At 41.2% G+C, this 22208-nt stretch overlaps 1 protein-coding gene across 1 annotated transcript in view; it reads left to right on the plus strand.

Annotated features, from left to right (window-relative positions):
* Positions 1-451: 451 nt before the first annotated feature.
* The window catches only part of PCP4 (Purkinje cell protein 4), an 87825-nt gene continuing 66068 nt past the window's right edge, over positions 452-22208 (plus strand). The window contains exon 1 of the mRNA XM_056858551.1: positions 452-569. Coding sequence (XP_056714529.1) covers positions 561-569 — 9 coding nt within the window. The 5' untranslated portion in view covers positions 452-560. The remainder of the gene's footprint in view (positions 570-22208) is intronic.

The raw sequence follows: 22208 nt of genomic DNA on the forward strand, positions 1-22208 counted from the left end.
AATAGAGAACTTTTAATTGAAAATATTAATTTATTATGGGTTTATAACTTTGTTTCACGGACCTTAATTTAGTTCTTGCAGACCCCTGGGGGTCCACGGACCCCCGGTTGGGAACCAGCGGTTTAGACACAGAGACAAACACATTTAAGACGGCCACTCTGTTTTCCATACAGGCACATCAATACCAGGAGAGTGGCTGAGAAGCACTTTTAGTGGCACATGGGAATGGACTCAGCCTAAGTTCTCTCTCACACACTTTCCCCATCACCTCTCATGCTTACCTATTCTTTTCCTTCCTCCTTATCTGTTAATGTAGCTTTTGAAGAGCTACCCTGTCTTTTAAAGAACAGTTTCCCAATTTGCACCGCTAGGTGGCCCTTGGTGCTCTCAGATACATGCAGAGGGGTTCAGCAGGTGAATATTTCTTATTGGCTTAGTAGAGGCATGATGCCACCCGGCAGCCCTTTTAAAGAGAAAAGCTGGGAACGGAGCATAGAGCTCGGTACAGTAGCCCTGCTCAGAGGAAGTGGAAATCTGTGAACATTCATTTCCAAACAAACATGAGCGAGGTGAGTGGATAAAATGCTTTTATCTGGTGAGAGGGTAGCAGGTAGCCGAAGAAAGAGAAACAGAACAGAAGAGTAAAGAATTGCAGCTCCTGCAGTTCTTTACTCTCCTGTCTCTTTGAATCAGACAGGAGGTAAAAGAGGAATTCATTGTGAAGTGATTTAAGTTTAAAAAACAGGGATACCCTAGGACAGTAGTGTTACTATAAAGATGGAGCTTGATGAAGGTTTTCTGAGAAGATATAAGACATCTTATACAAATATTGAACCTAAAATTTACCAGGTTTTGAAATGAAGCAGGTAACATCTCACTGTGATATTTAATTCAGATACATGTGAGACACTGTTCTAAAGTCTGCGAAGAGTCTGTGGGTACAAGTCTCTGCTCTGTAGGTACAAAGATCCCAAATAATCTAGCTTCTATCAGCCATTGGAAATAATATTCCTGATGATGGCTCTATCGACGTGCATGTTATATTGAGGGTATGAAGAAAGCATCTCAGCATCTGTTCTGCATGCTTAAAAGCAAGTTGAGGAGTCAGATGGACAAAAGTTAAACATCAGAAGTGTAAAAAATATACTGCCTCCGTTATTTACTGAGTTGCTGTTGTTGCTGGAAAGATGATATCTGCATGTGTACACATAAGGAAAAACCAAGGGAGCATGAAGCATAAAAGGTCCTTTGTGTATTTTAAAAATATGAAAATGAAGTTAGAACATATTCAAGGAAATGTTCTTTTCCAGTGGCAAGCCAGTGAGGTATGTATTGGTTTAAAATATGTTTATCCAAAGGCCATGCCAGCTCCCCTATTAGAGCTAAAAATTTCCAGTGTTGTTTTTGAAGGTTCTTTTCCTTTGAAATGGAAAACTATTCCTGGCAGACCATTTCCAATTTCCTTCAAGCAGGGTAAAACTAACACTTGCATAAAGTTTGATTCTCTCTACAGCTTTTGTGGGATGTTTGCTGCATTTTACCTATAGTACCTAAACTAAAAAGAAGTGGGATAAAATCAAAGGTGCAGAGTCAATGCTTAAAAATTACTGTAAATATCTTTCACTGTGGATAATCTCCCACCCGCTTGGACAGGTGTGTGTTTCAGAGATCTTTGAAAAGGATAGATTTCAGGGAATAGCACTGCCCTCTAAGCAGGAAGATTACTCATCCTGTGCTTCTTGAATATATAGTTAAGGTATCCATTCTTCTGGACCTTACTCACTTCCTACTTGATGCTCACATCTGAACAAACTGGAAAAGGTCAGTGTTTTAATATGCAAATTAGACTGTTTCCCAGTGTCTCGGTTAAATAATATGGCTTATCTGATGTAGCCCCTATTCTTGTTATTTTGTAATGCAGAACTTTTCAAAGGTTTCCCAGTTGTTAAAAGCAACTGAACGCTAATTGCCATCGTGTGTCATCCCTCTGCCTGATCAGTTTTGTATCCTGTTCTCTTGTCTCTAGCTGTTCATACAAGTATCATTCACACTGCAGCAGTTTACATTTGGTACCTCTCAGAGGAAATCTCTCTTCTCTTGAATTCAGTATGCTAAAGTGTCCCATGTGCCAAAAATAGGAATAAGTCACTACCAAAAATAAGAAACCTGCATCACTAATGCTATACTTGTGAGTATCCTTGGTCTTCGAGCAAGTTGCCCTCCTAGGCAAACCCACATCAGTACCTGATCCAAAGTGCATTCAGCTCAGTCAGATCATTAAGATCATTAATATACAGTTCTTAGCAAGTAACAAACTTACAGCCCATTCCTGAAAATTTGGGCTGAAAGTCTTTAGGAGGCGGTGTGACCCCGCTGCCAGGGTAAGTGCACTTATGCTGGCGGCGAGGCCAGTCCCGCCGGCGGCCAAGCTCCATGGGACCATGCCTCGCTCTCTGCCGGCGCAGCCTCTCCGTGGCACAGGCCACAGCGTAGAGAGGTTGCGCCGGTGCAGGGGGGCATTCTGGGGGCAGGCCAGGGGGAGGAGCCGCCGGTTAGGTGGCTTCCTATCCCAGTTTGGCCAGTTTCACCGGCGCCAGTTATGGCAGTGAGCAGGCGCAGCCTCTCTACGCCGTGGCCTTTTGAGCAGGCGCAGCCTCGCTGTTTTCAATGGGGCGAAAGGCCCCGGTAAAACAAAACAAAAAGCCGCGAAACGTGTCACCGTGATTTAGAAGATTACAGCAAAGTTTTTTTTAATGAATACCCTTATCAGAATAATAAAACCAAGTCTCAAGGTGATTGTTTTTGACTGAAGAGGAAAATAGGGGAGGGGAGAATTGTAGAAAGAGTTTGGAGAAAGGCACATTTCTGCACCCGCAGTGCTTGATGATGATCCAGTGAACTTTCTTCTAATTTTTCCCTCTCTAGTTTCGTAACCTAAACAAAATCTGACATGTGTAATGGAAAAGAGAGGCTCATATATGGCGATGAAAACACTATCCCAAAATAGACTTGGATATGCAATGAGGAAAGGATGACCCAGATGCTGATAGTTTTTATACTAAGAATGGTTAGACTCACAACCGAGTTAAATATTTGTATTTGGAAAGCTTAAGACTATCAGGAAATGCTGCTCTTCAAACCCCATTTACTTCTCCATATTTAATGATTTGCTCATTTCACAGCTTCATGACAGAAATAATATTTTTTATCCTTTTACATCCAGTTTAAGCGACAGTTAAATTGTGAGGGTTTTTTTTTTTTTTAAAGTTTGTCTTGAAACTTAGTTATTTAAAAACATCCATGTCATTGAATGTGTCCCTGGGGGAAAATAAACAGGCCACTGTGTCACAGACTGACAGAGTTAAGCCAGCTCATGCCAATGGCCTTAAGAGTACTTAATTCTGTTCTGGTTTATGACTAAAAAGTTTTAAGAGTCCGAAGTTGATTTTTCCTGATATGCAATGTGGCCAACTATATTGTAGTCACGCGGGGCTTGCAGCCACTCCTGTACAAGAAATAGTGTATACAAAGGGCTGATCCAAACACAGTATGGGTGAGGCACCAAATTTAAGATCCCTGCATGTACAAAGGTGCAAAACAAGGGCACAGTAGCTAGGTCACAATGCTGAAGCGGTTTGAATTGCGGCACCCACCAACATTCCTACAACTATTCAGGGTACAAAAACTTTCCTTGGCTGCATAACTATGAAAAAGCTGTGGTTCTCTTAAAAACTATTAAAAAGCTGTGGTTCTCTTATTATCTGTTGTGGTTGTGGTTGTTGTTGTCGTCATTTTTTCCTGGTCAGTGACCGTATTAATACATTTTTATTGTTATTACTATTAAAAAGTCAGGGAAGCAAATTCTCTCTCCCACCTGCGGTATGGGCTCAACGACACCTCAAATTTTAACTTGTTTGATCTTTTCCTATTAAGGCACCTTGCAAAGTATAGTTTTGTAAGGAAAGACCTGTGCTATCTCTATAACAGAGGAGTGCTGCCTCCTTCCCCTTCCAGCTATTCTCGTCACCCCTTCTCTTGGACATTTTCACCCAAAGCTCCATCCCTACTCCACTCGTAGAAGTCATTCCTATCAGTCACAATAGATAAATAAAATCAGGCTTGCCAACCTCCAGGTGGGGACTGGAGCTCTCCTGGCATTCTGACAGATTTCCAGACTACAGAGAGCAGGTCCCCTGGAGGAAATGGCAGCTTTGGAAGGTGGACTGTATGGTGCTATATCCCACTGAGGTCCCTCCCCTCCCCAAATCCCACCTTCCCCAGGATCCATCTCCAAAATTTCCAGGAATTTCCCAGCCTGAACTTGGCAACCCTAGTTCAGAGACAAGAGATTTCTGTAGATCAGATTTTGAGGATGGGTCAAGTCCACAAGCCATTCATGTATACTGCCAGAGGTGTTTGGCTGGCCACTGTTGGAAGCAGGATGCTGGGCTACATTGATACAGCCGAACTGGGGTCTGAGCTTTGAAACCAAACCACCACTTTAACCCCATTTGGCTGCAATGCCATGGTAGGAATTTCATTCTGTGAATTCCTTCTCTTTCCTTTTCCACCCCATCCCTAATTCCCATGTTTGTGGAGACAGGAAGGTTTGCACACAAATGCTGAGCATGCCATTTCTTAACACAAAGCATGGTTAACGTAACTTTGGAATATGTTGCACTGTGGATTATTCTTTCTTTAGAGGCCTTTCAGCATCAGCTGAAAACCTTTTTTTTTTCATTTTTAGTTAAATGTTGTCCCTGGTGTGTGTATGTTTTTAATGGCTACAATTATCTATCTTACACAGTTTTAATATTGTAATTTGCCTTGAATATTTATCTTTCAATAGGCAAGGTTAATGTTCTAATAAATAAAATGTATGAAATTCACCACTGGAAAGGATGGTGATGGATGCAAAGACTAGATCTTTCAGCAATGCATCTCTCAACAACTATTCGCGGTAATAGCTAAATGGCACCTCAATATTCAGAGATATTATTCCTCTGATTACCAGATGTTAGAGATAAACAGCTGGGGAAGGTCATAACTACAAACAGACCTTGGAAATTTTCTCAAGTCATCTGTCTGGTTTCTGTTGGATGCCCCCCCCCCATTAATTTCCCTTTCAGATCCACCTCAAATGATCACCCCTTCAATTAATTTCTCCTCCCCAATTCCTGTCCAGCACCTTCCCTCCCCACATTCAAATTCTCATTTATTTTTAAAAATCCAAAGAGAGTTGTATTTTTGCATGAAGCAATGTAAAATGGAAGGAGTATTCATTGAAAAATTGTGGTGGTAATTTGTTATTTGACGGTTCAAACTTGTGGTGAAGTAGAAGTAGTTGGAAATGTTTGAAGTTTCCTCTCCCTCTTCTTCTACATGGTTGAAAAGCAGAACATATTTTCATATCTACCTGGGCCATTTTTCTCCTGCTATTCCTCCAAGGAGATAAGAGTGGCATACGTAGTTCTTCCTTATCTATTGTATCTTCACAACAGACGTGTGAGGTAGATTCAGATGAGAAAATGTGATTGGCTCAAGGTCACCCAGAGAGAACTCTTTATGGGCCTTTGGAAACTTGATCTGCATTTCCAAGTCTCAATTCAACATGCTAATGATTCTACTACAAGGGAAAACTAGATTATGCTGACAAACAGTAATCTGTTGGGTGCTTTCTCTTCTAGTATTTGAAAACTGAAACAATTGATTACTCAATGATTTTACCATCTGCTATGAAAAATACATATGCCACGGTTGAATATATTGTAAGTAATTGCCTAAGAAAGACTGTATTTTAGATTTGTTGAAGCTTTTCAGTGAGGTTGTAATCCTGCTTCATTAAAATCAGTGGGAGTTTTGCTATAGATGTCAGTAGGAACATGTCTTCATCCCCTAATCAATGAAGAACTCTGTGATCTGACATGCTGTCAGAGAATCTATGCAGTGCTCTCTCTTGCTCTTCCTAATATCAAACAGTTACGGTAATATGATTAAACAATGAAAAACATGAGGCTATGGGACCCATAGATATTGAATATGTGGAAAGACATGGAGCCTTTGTTCCAATGGATAATAAATGCTTGGAAATGTTAAAATTAAAAATCTGAGAACTGAAACCCCATTTAACATCTTTTCCCAATTTTACCATAGTTACAGCTTTGTCCTCATTTGTCAATGCATGTAGCATCCACTACTACTAGTAACCCATTTGAATCATACTGTAGCCCTCTATATGTGTCTAAAGTGAACGTACATACAATCCATTATCACTGTAAATGTTTTCTTTCTTCAATACCTACCTAAGTTTCCCTTTTCAAAAACTCCTTTTAAAATGTCCCTATGTTACATTGAATTAGGGTGCCTGCCTCCAGATGGTGGCTGGATGTAAGGTCTGAGTCCACCTGTCAAATCCCAAACAGAACATCCTGACAGAGTCGTCTAAGAAGCAGTTTATTTGGGAAGCATAAGGTGTGTAGCAGCAGCTTACAGGAAAAGGTACGAGGACAAGTGGGGGAAAGTGGGCAGGTTGAAATATATACATCAGAAAGGCACCGTTGGATATCAGGCTGAGCCTGGTTCCCATGATAGATTACAGTTATCGCGCCGCGGTGCAGGCCGTCATAACAAACCTCTGAGCTACTCGACCTTGACTCCAGCTGTGCTCTCAGCCTGGAGCTCACATTCTGCCCCCCCCCAGAGCTCCCCCTCCCCACCTCAGTAGATGGGGCGGTTTTATCTGGATACGTAGCATGGAATTGACTCAGCAGCCGAGGGGCAGAGATGTGACGATGTTTAACCCATTCATCATGGGCGGGACTGAAATGTTTCCAACGGACTAGGTATTCCAAGCCCCCCCTATGAATGCAGGAATCAAGGATCTTGGAAACCACACAGTACTCCTCCCCCCACCATTTCGGGAACCTCTGGAGGCTCTTCTGGATGCCACTGAGACGCGAGCACATACTGTTTTAATAAACTGACATGAAAAACTGGATGGACCCTTTTCAACTTCTTGGGAGTTGCAGCTCCACTGTGACTTCATTAATAACTCAAGTGATAGGAAAAGGACCAATGTATTCTTCCCTCAGTTTTTTGGAGGGTCGCAGAGAACGTAGATTTTTGGTGGAGAGATATACCAGATCACCCACCCTGAGCGTCCAGCCGGGGGACCGATGCTTGTCTGCTTGAGCTTTATATTTTCTTTTGGCCTGTTCTAAATTTTCAGTTAACCAAGGCCACATAGACTGGATGGTTTGAATCCAGTCTGACATCTCAGCACTTCCCCTCCCCTGACACATCCACCTGCCCGATGGGGCCAAACTCCTTGCCATACACAATGCGGAAGGGGCTGAAGCCTGTGGATTGATGAACATAATTATTATATGCATACTCTGCAAAAGGCAATAGATCAACCCAGTCATCTTGATGATAATTCACATAACATCGGAGATAACATTCTAGTACAACATTTACTCTTTCCGTCTGTCCATCTGTTTGGGTATGGAAGGCACTTGACATACCTTGTTCAACTCCTACCAGTTTGAGGAAAGCTTTACAGAACTTGGCTATAAATATAGAGCTGCGGTCTGAGATTATCTTGCACGGGAAGGAATGATACTTGAATATGTGTGTCACAGATAAGCCAGTCTTTGAGCAGAGGGCATGCCTGCAAAAGGGATTAAATGCATCTATTTGGAAAAAAGGTCCGTAACCACCCACAGGACAGTTTTCCCTCGACTTAATGGTAAATCAGTCATGAAATCCATGGCAATTACCTCCCATGGCCCTTGAGGCACTTCTAATGGTTTTAGTAGCCCGGTGGGCTTGCTTGTCAGACGTTTTGCAGTGGCGCATACTGGACAGCTGTGGACCCAAAATCTGACAACAACAGTTTTTTGATTTGGGCTTCCGAAGCCGATGGTGGTAGTTCCATGATGTGTAACACAATTTTGGCGGCAGCGTTACTCGCCTCAAACTGAAAGCGGTTGCCTCCGGAGCCTTCAGCCATAGTGGCCCGTAAAAAAGGACTGTCCAATAAATCCTCAAGAGCCGCGGTGCGCGCGACCCACTGCGTTAGTAAGGAAGTCCCTTCTTGGGTGAGCAGGGTCTGCTCCTCCGGCACACCCCCAGCGGTACCGTTATTCAAGTGATGGAATTGGTTTAAAAGGTAGGACCTGGTGGCCTTCCTCCTTTCCTCACGCCAGTGCCGGTCGACCTCCCTCTGGGCACTCTGGATTCGATCCTCAGTCTCCTCTTGCAGGAGCTGTAGGAGGATTTCTCAAGCGGTGGAGGTCTTCGGTTGACCCCCCCAGTGGTCGTCTCCTGACGAGGAACCAGTGGACCCAGGTGCAGTTGCCATGCACTTTAGGAATGAGGCAAGAACCACATTCCTTGGAATAAAAAAAAAAACTAAAATAAAAAGAAAGTGAAAAGGACTTGAGTCCTATTGTCCACCTGTCAAATCCCAAACAACAGAACATCCAGACAGAGTCGTCTAAGAAGCAGTTTATTTGGGAAGCATAAGGTGTGTAGCAGCAGCTTACAGGAAAAGGTACGAGGACTCAAGTGGGGGAAAGCGGGCAGGTTTAAACATATACATCAGAAAGGCACCGTTGGATACCAGGCTGAGCCTGGTTCCCATGATAGATTACAGTTATCGCACCGGGGCACAGGCCGTCATAACAAACCTCTGAGCTACTCGACCTTGACTCCAGCTGCGCTCTCAGCCTGGAGCTCACACTGGAGAGCTCCCGCTATTACAACTGATCAGGCAACAAAGATCAGTTCCCCTGGAGAAAATTGCTGCTTTGGAAGGTGGGTTCTATGGCATTATACTCCACTGAAGTCCCTCCCCTCCCCAACCCCCCCTCCTCAGACTTCACCCCCAAAATCTCCAGGTAATTTTCAACCCATAGCTGGCAACCTTAATCGAATGGAGTAATCAGTGATTTTCTGGGATTGGTCTATGTCCCAGATGATTTTTTTATTTACCAAAAACGAACCTTAAAAGGTAAGTGACTGAACTTTGGAGCAATTGTTTACTTTTTTAAAAAATATATTAAAAATTACAAATATACAATATTAAAAAACTTTGAAAAAACGAAACTCAACCAGTACTTATACAACTAATAAAACCTATAAAACATATAACTTTCTAAATAAACACTCTCTTTATGAACCACCACCAACAGAATCTAAACTTTTAAGCGTGTTCTCCATCCTAGATATAGTGGGTTTCCATATTCTATCCAATTCTTCTATGTTTTTGTTATGGTAACATTGGCAAGAATAAATTTTGCCAGATATTGGAAAGGAGCGAATTCTCCAAACTTAAACACTTGGTTCGACAAAGTAAGAGAGATCTATGTGCTGATTAAATTAACTTACTATCAAAATAACAAAAACATGGAGCAATTGTTTACTGATGTGCAGATGACAATGCCCTAAAATAACAAAGTTGTAGAGCTACTTCTCTAATTGTTTGCAAAAGGCAAAATCATAGATTCTGAGAGGCTTCAAACACAGCACAATCTCTTTTGTAGCTTTTCTCCATTCATTTAAAAGTGATGCAGAGACTGAGCCAACATTCAGACTTCAAATGAAGAATTATGTTGTTAATATACCTACTCCCTTTCATTGCAATGTTTCACTGCTCAGGGGAAAGAGAGGAGAGATATCACGTTGCTGTATGCTTTGCATCTCTCTTCTTCCTCTTGTGTGGGGTCAAGGTGAGATTACTTAAATTGCATCCACAATATGTACACCAACACTTGATTAGGTAGTTCAGTGTTTCAAAGCTGATACTGCTTTATGCACTTGTTTTTTTCCAATTCCTTCTCTTCTCGGAAAAAGACTGCTGGGTTCAAGGTTGAAATGTAGAATTCTGCCCTATACATGTTTACCAAATTTCATGGAGCTATGCTAATATTCAACCACAAATTGTTCAGCCATTACAAACAGACTTACAAATGAATTGCCAAAATGGCTACATTAAACCCATTCATTCACTTTAAATCAGTAACACCTTCATTCACCCAGTAATATCTGCTACACATCCAAGAGCTGTTATACTTTCCCTACTTTCCAGCACATTTCCCAGGAATTTTCCATATGCATTTTCAGTGTTATTTGTGCATCAATAAATTAACATTATACAAATATTACACTATAAATGTGATACATTATACATATAAATACATTCATTTAAATTGATTCATTTGTTTATTTTATGTGTTTTTGAGTAACGTATTTGTGTACAAAAAATAAATTATAGATAACAGACCAAAACAAAAGGCCAAAAACTGTTCATAATGACAATATCCAGAAATGAAAAAGGCTTGTGCATCCCTTCTTAGAAACTTGATCATGTGAACAGTCAACTGTGAATTCACATGACCATTGGGGCAACCACTTAACATGTTTGCTACTGTGCATAGACTGCACTCCAATGGACAGCAGGAGAAATAAAAACATTAAAAATCCATTGGTGATGGGAACTGTAGAGTTTTCAGAGATTCCTAGAGAGTTGTGACATCACTTCCAGGGGAAACCATAGAGTTTCCTAGAGAGGTGTTACATCACTCCTTCACTGAGAGCTGTCCCTCCATGTCACTGCCTCCCTGATTTCTTGCTGGTTGCTAGGCTACAGGGGTAGCATTTAAGGAGAAAGAGCATGGCCTCCATGTGTTGTGAATAATATGTAATTATTTTGTAGGAATACATATATATCTGGCCAGTTTGTTTGTTCTGCCCATAAGGCAACTATTGCTCTAAACACAAATGCCTTTGGGTAAAAGGGGGAGGGAGGTGATCTGTGTTGATATCACTATTATAATTTTGATGAGAAACAGCAACAATCATAGCATATGTTCTGAACATAAACGGCTTTAATTTTTTAAGCATGTAAATATCAACTAATCTTGGATTTAAGTTCCTGACTCTGCAATTAACACCTCAGAGCATACTTGGAGTCTGAATTGCTGAAAGGAACTCTGGGGAATAGCGTGGCGTTTTTTTTTTTTTTTTGATCCATGAATCAGTAGGAACAGTTTATAAAAAAGCTATACTTCCCAGAGTTCGTGTCAGCAAGCTCTGGACATGCCCCAAACCATTCATTGCAGAGAGTGAAGATCAGCTTGGGAACCAGCCATGCTCCTCTAAGATGCCATTTTCCATACCTTTACCTTGCAACAAAAAGAGGAAGAAAGGAAACTGGAATATGATAGATTTTGCAAAAGGCCATTATGAGCAGGGATGGTTTGAGGCAAGCTTGGCCCATAATGGTTCATAACATTTAGGAGTTTATTTCTGAACACCTACCCTATATATGGACCTGACCTGGATGGCCCAGGCTAGCCTGAACTTGTCAGATCTCAGAAGCTAAGCAGGGCTGGTCCTGGCTAGTACTTGGATGGGAGAACACCAAGGAATGCCAGGGTCACTATGCAGAGGAAGGCAATGGCAAACCACCTCTATTAGTCTTTAAACTCTATTGCCATAGGTCGGCTGTGACTTGATGGCACTTTACACACACCCTATATTTGACCTTTTCCATCACTGTTTTTATGATGGTGTGCAAAAAACTCTACGCAAGAATTTATTGGCACAACTCTATCACTGTGACATGTCATGGATAAGAAATATTGAGCCAGTACAAATTCATATAAAATATTGTTATATTCTCCGTTAATCAAAGAAGGACCAGGAAGTTACTACCATTATGTTTGTAGATGATTAAAAGATGGAAGTGATACCTTGCACTGGACCAGTGTTTGTGTGTTAAGGGATGTAATTTACTCAGAAGTTATCTAGAACCTCTTATTGCAGTGCCATCCTAAACAGATTTTATGCTTATCTAAGCCCATTGACTTCAGTGGATTTAGGACAGTGTGGCTGTGCTCAGAATAAAACTGTTAGGCTGTTTTCAATCTGACCTTCTTTGAAAAAAATTCTCATTACCCCAGAGTCAAACAGTTCCATTGAACATAATAATTATCCCCTATTTTAGAACACCAGGACTATGGAATATGTTTTATTTTCGACATCTAATGCCTGGAAACCTACATGGCAACACAATGTTGCTTGCAAACTGTAAGCCAGGGAACACTGACCTAGATGTTAAAAAAAAAAATACAGCCTATTTTCTTCTATTATGTTTACTTATAGTCAGTGGTGCCTCTAACCATAGTCAAGCCAGGAAAGACAAAGAAGATGAATGTATCGAAACCCGTTACTGAGGTAGATTGCTTTACAAGACATGATTAAATGCTATCACTTAGATTAACTTATTTTGCACAGTATAATGGGCCTCTACAGACTGAAGGTGAACTTCTACATTGTGACTGTGTTTCAGGCATTTTGCATGTGAAGTTTTATTTTCTCTGATGAGGGAAGTGCAGCAGCTTGAAATGACCCCTGTCATAGCCAGGAATTGGCAAAGAGTATAAAAAGATCATTTCACTTGGCTTACTTTTCTTCTGTCATTTTGGTTTGCTTTTGCACCTAGAATTTGATTTTGTATACTAACATTGCCAGCTTTTGATTTTAAAAAGGCTATGGGCCAGGTAAGAGGAGCAAGGCACTTGGAGATGAGCTCAAGATGCAAATGGCAGCAGCCAATCAGTGCTTGCAGTCCAAGGTGTCTCTGTTTAATTGCTTAATTTACATTTGGTTAAGGTTGCCAACCTCCAGGTGGTGGATGGAGATATCCCGCTATTACAACTCATCTCTAGCCGATAGAGATCAGTTCACCTGGAGAAAATGGCTGCTTTGGCAATTGGACACTAAGGCATTGAAGTCCCTCCACTGTCCAACCCACTTTCCTCAGACTCTGCCCCCCAAATCTCCAGGTATTTCCCAACCCAGGGTTTTATACTTTTATACTTCCAAAGTGCATGTAAGTCATGGGTCTTGGTTGGCCCCCATTTCCCAGTGCAGTTGGGTGTTTGCAAAGATGATGATGCAGAGTACCTATGCAGAGTACCTGGTGTCACATTCCCATACTGGCTCTGCGTGTTCTCACATGCGTGTTGTGTGTTTGCTTGCATGTAAAAAGTGTGTTTCCTCTTCCTGCCACCATCCCAAGATAAAAAACCCAACCTCTCAGTAAACCAGTGCCTTGGGGAACCCTGGTAAAGCTGTCTCTGAGCAAGCACAACGGGAAGAGCTTCCAACTACCTTAACTCCCCCTGTGAGTGCATCCTTTAGTGTGTAAGAATGGTCTTAGCATGTGGGAGAGATTTCAGGCACAGTCTGCTTTCTTAAATATGAAAGAACTTTATTACAAAAGATTAAACTAGAGCACATATATGGAAAATAGCCATCATAGAAAGAGATACAGATCTAGGGAAATAAAACGTAAAAACATTTACCTCCAGATGGAGCAAACGCATCCCCCTCCCCAATCGCAGCACCTCAGAGATGGGTTTCCATGTGTCAGAGCAGAGCTCTCATCCCTTGCTTCCACTCCACTCCTCACTCCGAACAAAGGAAGGGTTCACCTTTTAACCCTTTTGCTTGCTGAAGTAAAAACTTCCCTCTACCAATCAAGAGTCAGATATCTTTGCATTTCCAACATCTTCCATCTGTGTTTTTACTTATTTTACTAATATCTTTGGGTGTAATATTCCAGCGGTAAAAGATTTTCTCTTAGGCTCTGGCTAGCAGTGAATTTCAGCCACAGGTCTTTCCAGTCTTTTAACTTGATTTCTTGACCGAAGTTTTGCATCCATTTTATCATACACGGTTTGATTGGTTCCATCTCTGTATCATATTTTAATAAAAGTTTATAAATTTTTCCCAATTTCAGTATCTTTTTTGATTAATTGTTCAAGTTCTGTTAAGTCTCTAAGCTTGCTGGCCTCTATGCAGTCTTTCTTAAGTCTGTACATCATTTGAGAATAGGTTAACCAGCCTACTCTTTGGTAGCTTGTTCTGAATTCTTCCCAATTTTTCATTTGTCCATTAGAGGTAATCATATCTTGATATGTGACAAAACTCAACAACTTCCTCTCCTTTACAGAATAGTAAGCATCTGTTGGAGACATCAAGAGAGAAGGCAGAGGGCTTAATCTTCTTCTAACTCTGAACCAAAGTTTGAATAGGTTATCCCTAATTATATGTTGACACTCAGGATTTTGGTTGTTGTTGTTTTTCCATAAAGTTGAAGGAACTTTCTTTCATTGTTGGTGGTCCTGTATAAAAATAAGAAAATTTTGTATTGAGATACACCAGCTACAAAAAAGATTAAAGAGGAACTTTTTGCTGGACCCAAAAACTTTGCTCTTAGGAATTTTACCACCAGAGATTGAGAAAAACAGATCAAAAATGTTCAGATATTTGATTACTGCAGCAAGAATGGTCCTTGCTCAAAGCTGGAAACAAGAAAATATTCCAACACTGAGTAATTGGCTAGATAAACTTGCAGAGTATGTAGTGTTGGCCAAGTTGATGAACATTGTTAATAAAAAACCAAGAGAAGATTTTACAAAGAACTGGAAACTATATTATGAATACATTGCTAAGTAATTTAACTAAGTAGAAAGCCATAATCTGACATGATTTTCTTTTCTTTTTTTGTAATCAGGAATCAATGCTAGTTTAGTGTTATATAGAATAATTACATACTAACGAGACAACTAAATAAGGTTATGATATTTCATTATATTTAATTTTTTTTAAAAAAAACTGCTTTTAAAATTCCTTATAAGCTAACTTTTGATATCAACAAATTGAGTTTAATTCTATTAACTATTCACTGATATGAAAGTGTAATGTTTTAGTAAAGTAAAATATATAGATAAATATATAGCAGGTCAATATAGTCTTAACCAATCCATATTATGTTGTGTAAGCATTTCATAGTTTTATATCAGTTCAGGTTAAAAGGATTAGAAACCCATTCCAGTTATTCACAAACAGTAACTTGTCCTAGAGATGTATTGACAGGCGGAATTGTTATGTCATGTGGTTTGTATGTTTTTTGTTGTATGTTGTTGTATGTTTTATAATATGTTGGGGGGATTATGATGCTCATCCATCAGGTCCTCTTTGACAGCTATGCCAAATGGTGGGGTTCAGGCTGAACCTAGTTCCTTTTTCTGGTGATTTCCCCCACTTGGGAAAATAAACAGCTTGCCATGGGCTTGGGAACCCCCAATCATAGCACTTGGCACTTCATCAGAAGACAGGTCCCCCTACACTCAAATGGTAACACTCTAAATTTAGTTTGGAGGAATGTGGGAAAAAATAGAAGGGAGAAAGATACAAAGGCAACAAGTGATGAATGTGTACCCTTTCTATAATTTTGCATGGGTTTCCTCCTGTTCTTCTTATACTTTTTTAACCAGTGGCACTAATCAATATATTTTTTTTACTTTCTTTGACACAGTAACTCCCCTTTACCTGGTGAAGGAGCAGTGGAAGGCAAAGGTCTTCATGGGCAAAGAGGAGAAGGAACCTTGGGGGAGGGTGTAAGAAAATACTTGGAGCAGCTAAAGCTGCATCACAGACTCTAGAGCACTGGTTCCCAACCGGGGAAACTAAATTAAGGTCTGCGAAACAAAGTTATAAACCCATAATAAATTAATATTTTCAATTAAAAGTTCTCTATTATAAAAATATATATTCAAATATTATTCTAAGTTTAATGTTTAACTAACAGTTATGATTAAAGTTTATTTTCAAATCCTCGGAATTTTTATTTTGAACCTTGGGGTCCCTGCACCGAACAAAAAAGTCCTAATGGTCCCTGGTCAAAAAAAGGTTGGGAACCACTGCTCTAGAGAGACCTTAAATAAAATACCATCTGCAAGTAATTCATGAATGGAATAAGACAGATAATGGGGATTTGCATGTGTTTTCCTCAGGTTTTCCAAAAGGTTTGAGGCCAACTACATCTACTATAGTCTGGTGCTGCTTCAGAGCCTCTCCTAAAGTTCCCCAGGCTTCCTCCAGCCCACACCAACTTCAGTAGCTGCCATTTCTCTACAAATAAACACAGAATTGTCCTATCATGCTCCTGTTATGTATAAAAGAATAAGAAAAGGGCAATGAAATTCAAGGTATATGCTGATCAAGATCAAGGCAGAAAGTTGGAGTATCTGGATCGAGTTGGTATTTCTTCACATCTTATATAGAACAAAAACTTGAGCATATCTGAACAGTAGCAAATGGCGGATCTTGGCAATCCAATGTTCTCGCAGTGGCAACTTCATTTCGTTTGAAGAAAAGTAACTCTCAGTGGGTTTGGTTGAAACCACATAGTGAGCCAAATAGTAACCTTATTCTGACTTTGATATGCATCTTTGACATTTTTAGCTTTCCCAAGATCCATCTCAGTGTGTCCCTGAATAAAACAAGCCAAATTCTGTGTGAAGTTAGGGCTTTTTAAATATCGGCAGCAGCACAAGGCAGATTTAAAGCCAATGGTAGATTTCCCTTACATAATGCTTTTCTGGTGCCTTCAGGCCTGCAGTATACTGTAGCTTTTAGCCACCTTCAGTGTAAAGGCAGTTACCCAAGGAGACGTGAGTATGGCTGACATGCGCTGGTTTTTCTGCAATAGATGTATGGCAATAATCCATCTGAGCTCACTGCAGCTCAGTGAAGCCCTCAGGCAAATAAGATGTTCTTATGGCTGCACTGGCAGTGAAGCACAAGCAGACGTGGCATGTGGCCAGCTTTCCGCTCCCCCCCCCAAGCTTCTGTACATTTTGAATGGCAGATCCTGCAGGTGTATGAAAAATGACACTGTATAATGACTATTTTAAAGCTAATATTCATTCACTTGGCAGGTTACTTGCCACTTGCAAATATCTTCCAAAAGCTATTGCTCTGGAAAATCTAGGGGAAATTGCAAAGGGGGACACTTCCTTAGAGAAGGGACTTGGTAAGGTAATCATCCTAGGGAGCAGACAATGCTGTTTTAATAATGGCAGGATCAATATGTTCAGATATGAAGCCACTCGTTGGGGGCAAGCTTAATAATCCTGCTGTCCCTTGAAGGCAGCCTCTAACTACATTGCAGCTGAATGTGCTTCCTGGGAAATTAAATCATCCTTTAATCTCTTCTCTTTCCTCCCTGTTTGCGAGCAAACTCAATGCACCACTACTTTCAAACAGGCTCCTTGGTTGCTCCTTCCTTTCTTCTTCCTTCTCCAAACTCCTCAGGTATGCTGTGTGTGTGTCAGCTGCCTCCATTTGTTCATTCCTACCAGTGTGGCTTTTGCCCCTTCCTCTTCACTTAAACACCTCTTATCAGATTCCTGCAGACAAAAGGAGTGAAAAGGGAGATAATGCACGGCTGGCACCCATTACTAGGGAAGTGCTTTGGGAAATAAAAACCAAATCCCCTCTGTTCTTTAATATAACAAATCTGATTGCTAAATAAAATGATGGTCTCTGAAAATTCACAGACCTGGTATCTCTCTATCTGCTTTTAACAGCTGCATGAGGTTGGAATCATGAGGGGCGAGAGTGATTCAGCAGATAATCAGTGAATCACCCACCCTCAGGTGTTCGTATTAGGGTTTCCAACTTCGGGGTCAGATGGATCGGCAAGTGCGGGGCTTCAGGTGCCTATGTACCCATGCCCAAATTTTGGGCAATAGGAAGGAAAAGCTTGAACTTCTAATGGAGACAGAGAGATATGATTTAGTAGGCATTATAGATTCTTGGTGGGATTATTCCCATGACTGGAATGTAGCAGTGGATGGATTTTAGTTGTTCCAGAAAAACCAAAAGGGTCAAAGAGGAGGCAGAGTAGTGTTTTATGTGAGGAGAGGGTTTGCTTGTCAGGAAATACCGGAGGAGGTGGGTGACAGCCCAGTGGAAAGTATCTGGGTGAGGATAAGGTAAAGAATTACAAACATTGTGGTTGGAGTCTGCTACAGACCACCTGACAAGGGTGAGAAGGTGGATGCTGCCCTCCTTGAGCAGCTTGACAGGGTATCCAGGCATCATGACCTTGTAGTTATGGGTGACTTCAACTTCCCTGATGTGTGTTGGGAGACAAACTCCGTTATGTGTCCAGAGTAATGCAAATTCCAGACCTGCATGGCTGACAACTTCTTTTTCAAATGGTGCAGGAAGCTATGAGGTGCTCAGCCATATTTGACTTAGCATTAACCAGTCATCAAGAATTAGTAGATGGGTGAAGGTGGTGATTACCTTAGGGGGGAGTGACCATGTCCTCCTAAAATTCCTTTTGCTGTGGGAACAAGGGAGTTCATGTTCAGACGTATATGTTAGATTTTACTAGGGCAGACTTTAAGAGGCACGATGAGAGTCATTCTATGAGCAAGACTGCTGGAAGGGAAAGGAGCAAGTGAAGGGTGGGCTCTCCTTAAACAAGAGCTATTGCAAGCTCAAGCCCTAAATATTCCAACAAGAAGGAAACATGGCAGGGGATTCAAGAAGCCAATGTGGATGAAAAGAGAACTCCGTGATGAGCTAAGGAAGGAAAAGGATATGTTCAAGAAATGGAGGCAAGGACATACCTCGAAAGAAGAGTATCTGCGGGTTGCTAGGTGTTGTAGGGCACCCGTCAGAAAGGCCAAAGCTCACACTGAGCTGAGGCAGACCAGGGAGGCTTGCTACAACAAGAAAAGCCTCTTCAGAATTTGCAAGGAGTAAATGCAAGGTAAAAGAGGCGATAGGCCCACCATTGGGTGAAAATGGAGAAACTCTGACAGAGGACAGAGAGAATGCAGAAAGGCTCAATGCCTTTTTTGACTCAGTTTTTAATCCTGAAGAAGAGAACAGGTTCCTCTAGAGTTGGTAGTAGGCAAGTCATGGCTTCTGGGCTGCTGGTTGACATGGACAGAGAGGTTGTTGTGGGCACCTAGCTGCACTGGATGAGTATAAATCCCCTGAGCCAGATGCTATGCAACCGAGAGTGCTCATAGAACTTTCAAGAGAGCTTGCAGAGCTGTTGTCCATCATCTTTCAGACCTCTTGGAGGTTGGGGGTTGTGCCAGAAGACTGGAGGAGGGAGAATGTTATCCCAATTTTCAAATAAGGGAGGAGGGATGACAAAGGAAACTACACACCAGTCAGCCTGACTTCTGTCCCAAGGAAGATACTGGAGCATCTGAAGGACAACTTGGTGATTCAGGAAGTCAGCACCGCTTTGTACTCAATAGGTCCTGCCAGACCAATCTCATTTCCTTCTTTGATCGAATAATGAGCTTAGTGGGTCAAGGGAATGCATCAATGTTGTTTGCCTGGAGTTCAGCAAAGCTTTTGACAGGGTTCCCCATGATGTTCTGATCGGTAAACTGGAGGACTGTGGACTGGACTCTAGGATAGTTATGTGGAGAGGGAACTGGAGAACTGCACCCAAAGAGTGGTTATCAATGGCATTTCATCTAATTGGAAGGAGGTGTCCAGTGGGGTTCAGCAGGGCTTGGTTCTTGGCCCAGTACTTTTCAATATTTTTCTAAATGATCTCAATGAGGAGGTGGACAAACTACTCATTACATTGCAGGTGGTACCAAATTGGGAGGAGCAGCGAACACACCGGAAGATAGAGATAGAATTCAGTGAGATCTGAACACACTGGGAAAGTGTGTGGATGTGAACATGATGCAATTCAACAAGGATAAGTGCAGAGTTCTACATCTGGGTAACAAAAAATGAGAAACAAGCATACTGGATGGAGGATACACTTGGGTAACATTTGCAAACCTTTCTCCGCCATCACTTCATCCCCCCCCCTTTTCAAGGAGGAAGACATATTTCTCCTGAGAAGCACTTATACTGGATGGAGGATACACTTCTGGGTAGCAGTGTATGTGAACAAGTTCTTGGGGTACGGGTGGACTGTAAGCCAAATATGAGCAGGCAGTGTGATGCAACAGCACAAAAGGCTAATGTGATCTTGGGATGTATCAAAGAAGCATAACATCCAAATTGCAAGATGGCATAGTTCCACTGTGCACCGCACTGTTCAGGTGGCACCTGGAGTTCAGTATGCAGTTCTGGGGGCCTTACTTCAAAAGGGATGTGAACAGAATGGAGCGGGTGTAGAGGAGAGCAACAAAGATGATCAGGAGCCTGGAAACCAAGCCCTACAAGGGATGGCTGAGAGAGTTGGTAATGTTCAGTCTGGAGAAGAGGAGGTTGAGGGGGACATGATTGCTCTCTTTAAGAATTTGAAAGGCTGTCACTTAGAGGAAGGCAGAGAGCTGTTCCTATTGGCAGCAGATAGGTCTCACAATAATGGATTTAAATTATGGGCAGAAAGGTACCAGCTAGAATTTTTTAATAGTTCATCAATGGAATCAGTTGCCTAGGGAGGTAGTGAGCATCCCCTCACCAGCAGTCTTCAAGCAGCAGTTGGATGAACACTTGTCAAGGATGCTTTAGACTAATTCTACATTGAGCAGGGGGTTGGACTAGATGGCCTGTATCGCCCCTTCCAACTCCATGATTCTAAGTCTGTTCTTTAAACAATGTCATGAAACCCTTTTGAAACTTTGCTCATTTCTCTAGTATCCAAGTTCTGCTTTTCTACTGGAACTAGGATACAGGCTGTAACCTCCACTTGTAACAATGGGTAGACTTAATTAGTTTCCAGCTTTTGGAGGAAAGAACGGAGAGGTGAACTGTATAGCTCATACTTGCCCCATGCTAAGCATTCATATGCTGTTTACATATACTGATCACACAGGTGTTACTCATACAGCTACACTATAGAAGCACATTGAATTACATTAAGTAAAGTTTACCCATGTAGATAAATATTGACAACTCAAAACCACACTCCTTCAAAGAAAAAAAATCAAACAATAAGTCTTTTAAGGGCTTCGCAGTAACAGAGTTATATATTCTTGCAGTAACTTCCAAGATAAATGTAGACATCCTCTTAATTCCCATATGGAAAATATTTCTGCTATGTCCTTAAAAAAATCTGTCAAACAACATGTTTGCTTCAAAGTATGTCAAATACACAAAATATTGACTAGCCTACAACTTGGGCTATTAGTTCACATGTGATTTGATTTTAGACCTTGGAAAACAAATGCTAAATTTTGAGAGATTTCTCTTCATGCTAGTACGTGTTTTGCAGGACTGCACAAAAAGAAAATGCCTTCAGCAAAAGATCGTAAAACATGCATGCCAAATTTGTTTTCCCCTAACATCAAGGAGACCATTTATGCAAGTCAACCTCAAAGCCCTGCAAATGTAAATCATTTGCCTGGATTATCGGAGGTTTCCAAAAATAGTTATTTCTAATTAAATTAATGTAAAATAAATTAAGGGTGACTTACTTGCATTATTCAAAACAGCCACTATAACCAAATGGATATGTTCTAGAACAATGTATGTGAGTTAAAAAAAAACACCACACTGATGTCAGTGGAAGTTTATTTTATTTTTTCTATTTTAAGACTACGGGTCATACTAGATGAGACAGAGGTCTTTGCTCAGATCTTGCTTCTATTAAATTTCTCTAAATAGCAGCTGGGGGAAGGGAGTGACTTGGATCATGACCATGATGCTGGGCATGGAGAGGGTTATGCTTTTTCCTGATGTAAATCAGCCTCCTGGTGTCACTGTTGGCCCTAGTAGAGCAAACATATAATAAAATGTATTGGTCCTATGGGGACCAACTGGAAATGGGGCATAAGGAGAAGTGTTATCTCCCTCTTGCCCAGCACCACACTCCCAAACCTGATCCGGTTTTTTATGGCTGTTATGAAGTGAAATTTAATGAGATGTGGATCCCCAGCATCTTGTCTGATTTACACCAAACTGCTGGACACAGGGTTTTTTGGAGGGGGACAGTCAAAGATGACTTGAAAGGGGATATTTGCCTGTAGGGTGTACAGTCTTCTATATGATCATATCTCTGCAATTCCTGTCTGTAGTAAGTAATGCGAGAACAATCTGTGTGTTCTTTGTGGGAAATTATAACACTTGATATTGTCGAAGGCTTTCACGGTCAGAGTTCATTGGTTCTCGTAGGTTATCCGGGCTGTGTAACTGTGGTTACACAGCCCGGATAACCTACGAGAACCAATATAACACTTGAGTCTCCAACCACTTTTAATTATTTGAAACACTATTGCCTGCCTTCAGCTTAAATTATTTTTCCTCTGTGGATACTGAGGGCCATATTCAATTTACATTAGTAAAACAGCTGTTAGATCCAGAGCAGAATAAGCCCTGATTGTGTAGACAGTTATTCCTGTAGATGATGG

Source organism: Euleptes europaea, chromosome 12, assembly GCF_029931775.1.
Source record: "Euleptes europaea isolate rEulEur1 chromosome 12, rEulEur1.hap1, whole genome shotgun sequence".
NCBI classification, from domain to species: domain Eukaryota; kingdom Metazoa; phylum Chordata; class Lepidosauria; order Squamata; family Sphaerodactylidae; genus Euleptes; species Euleptes europaea.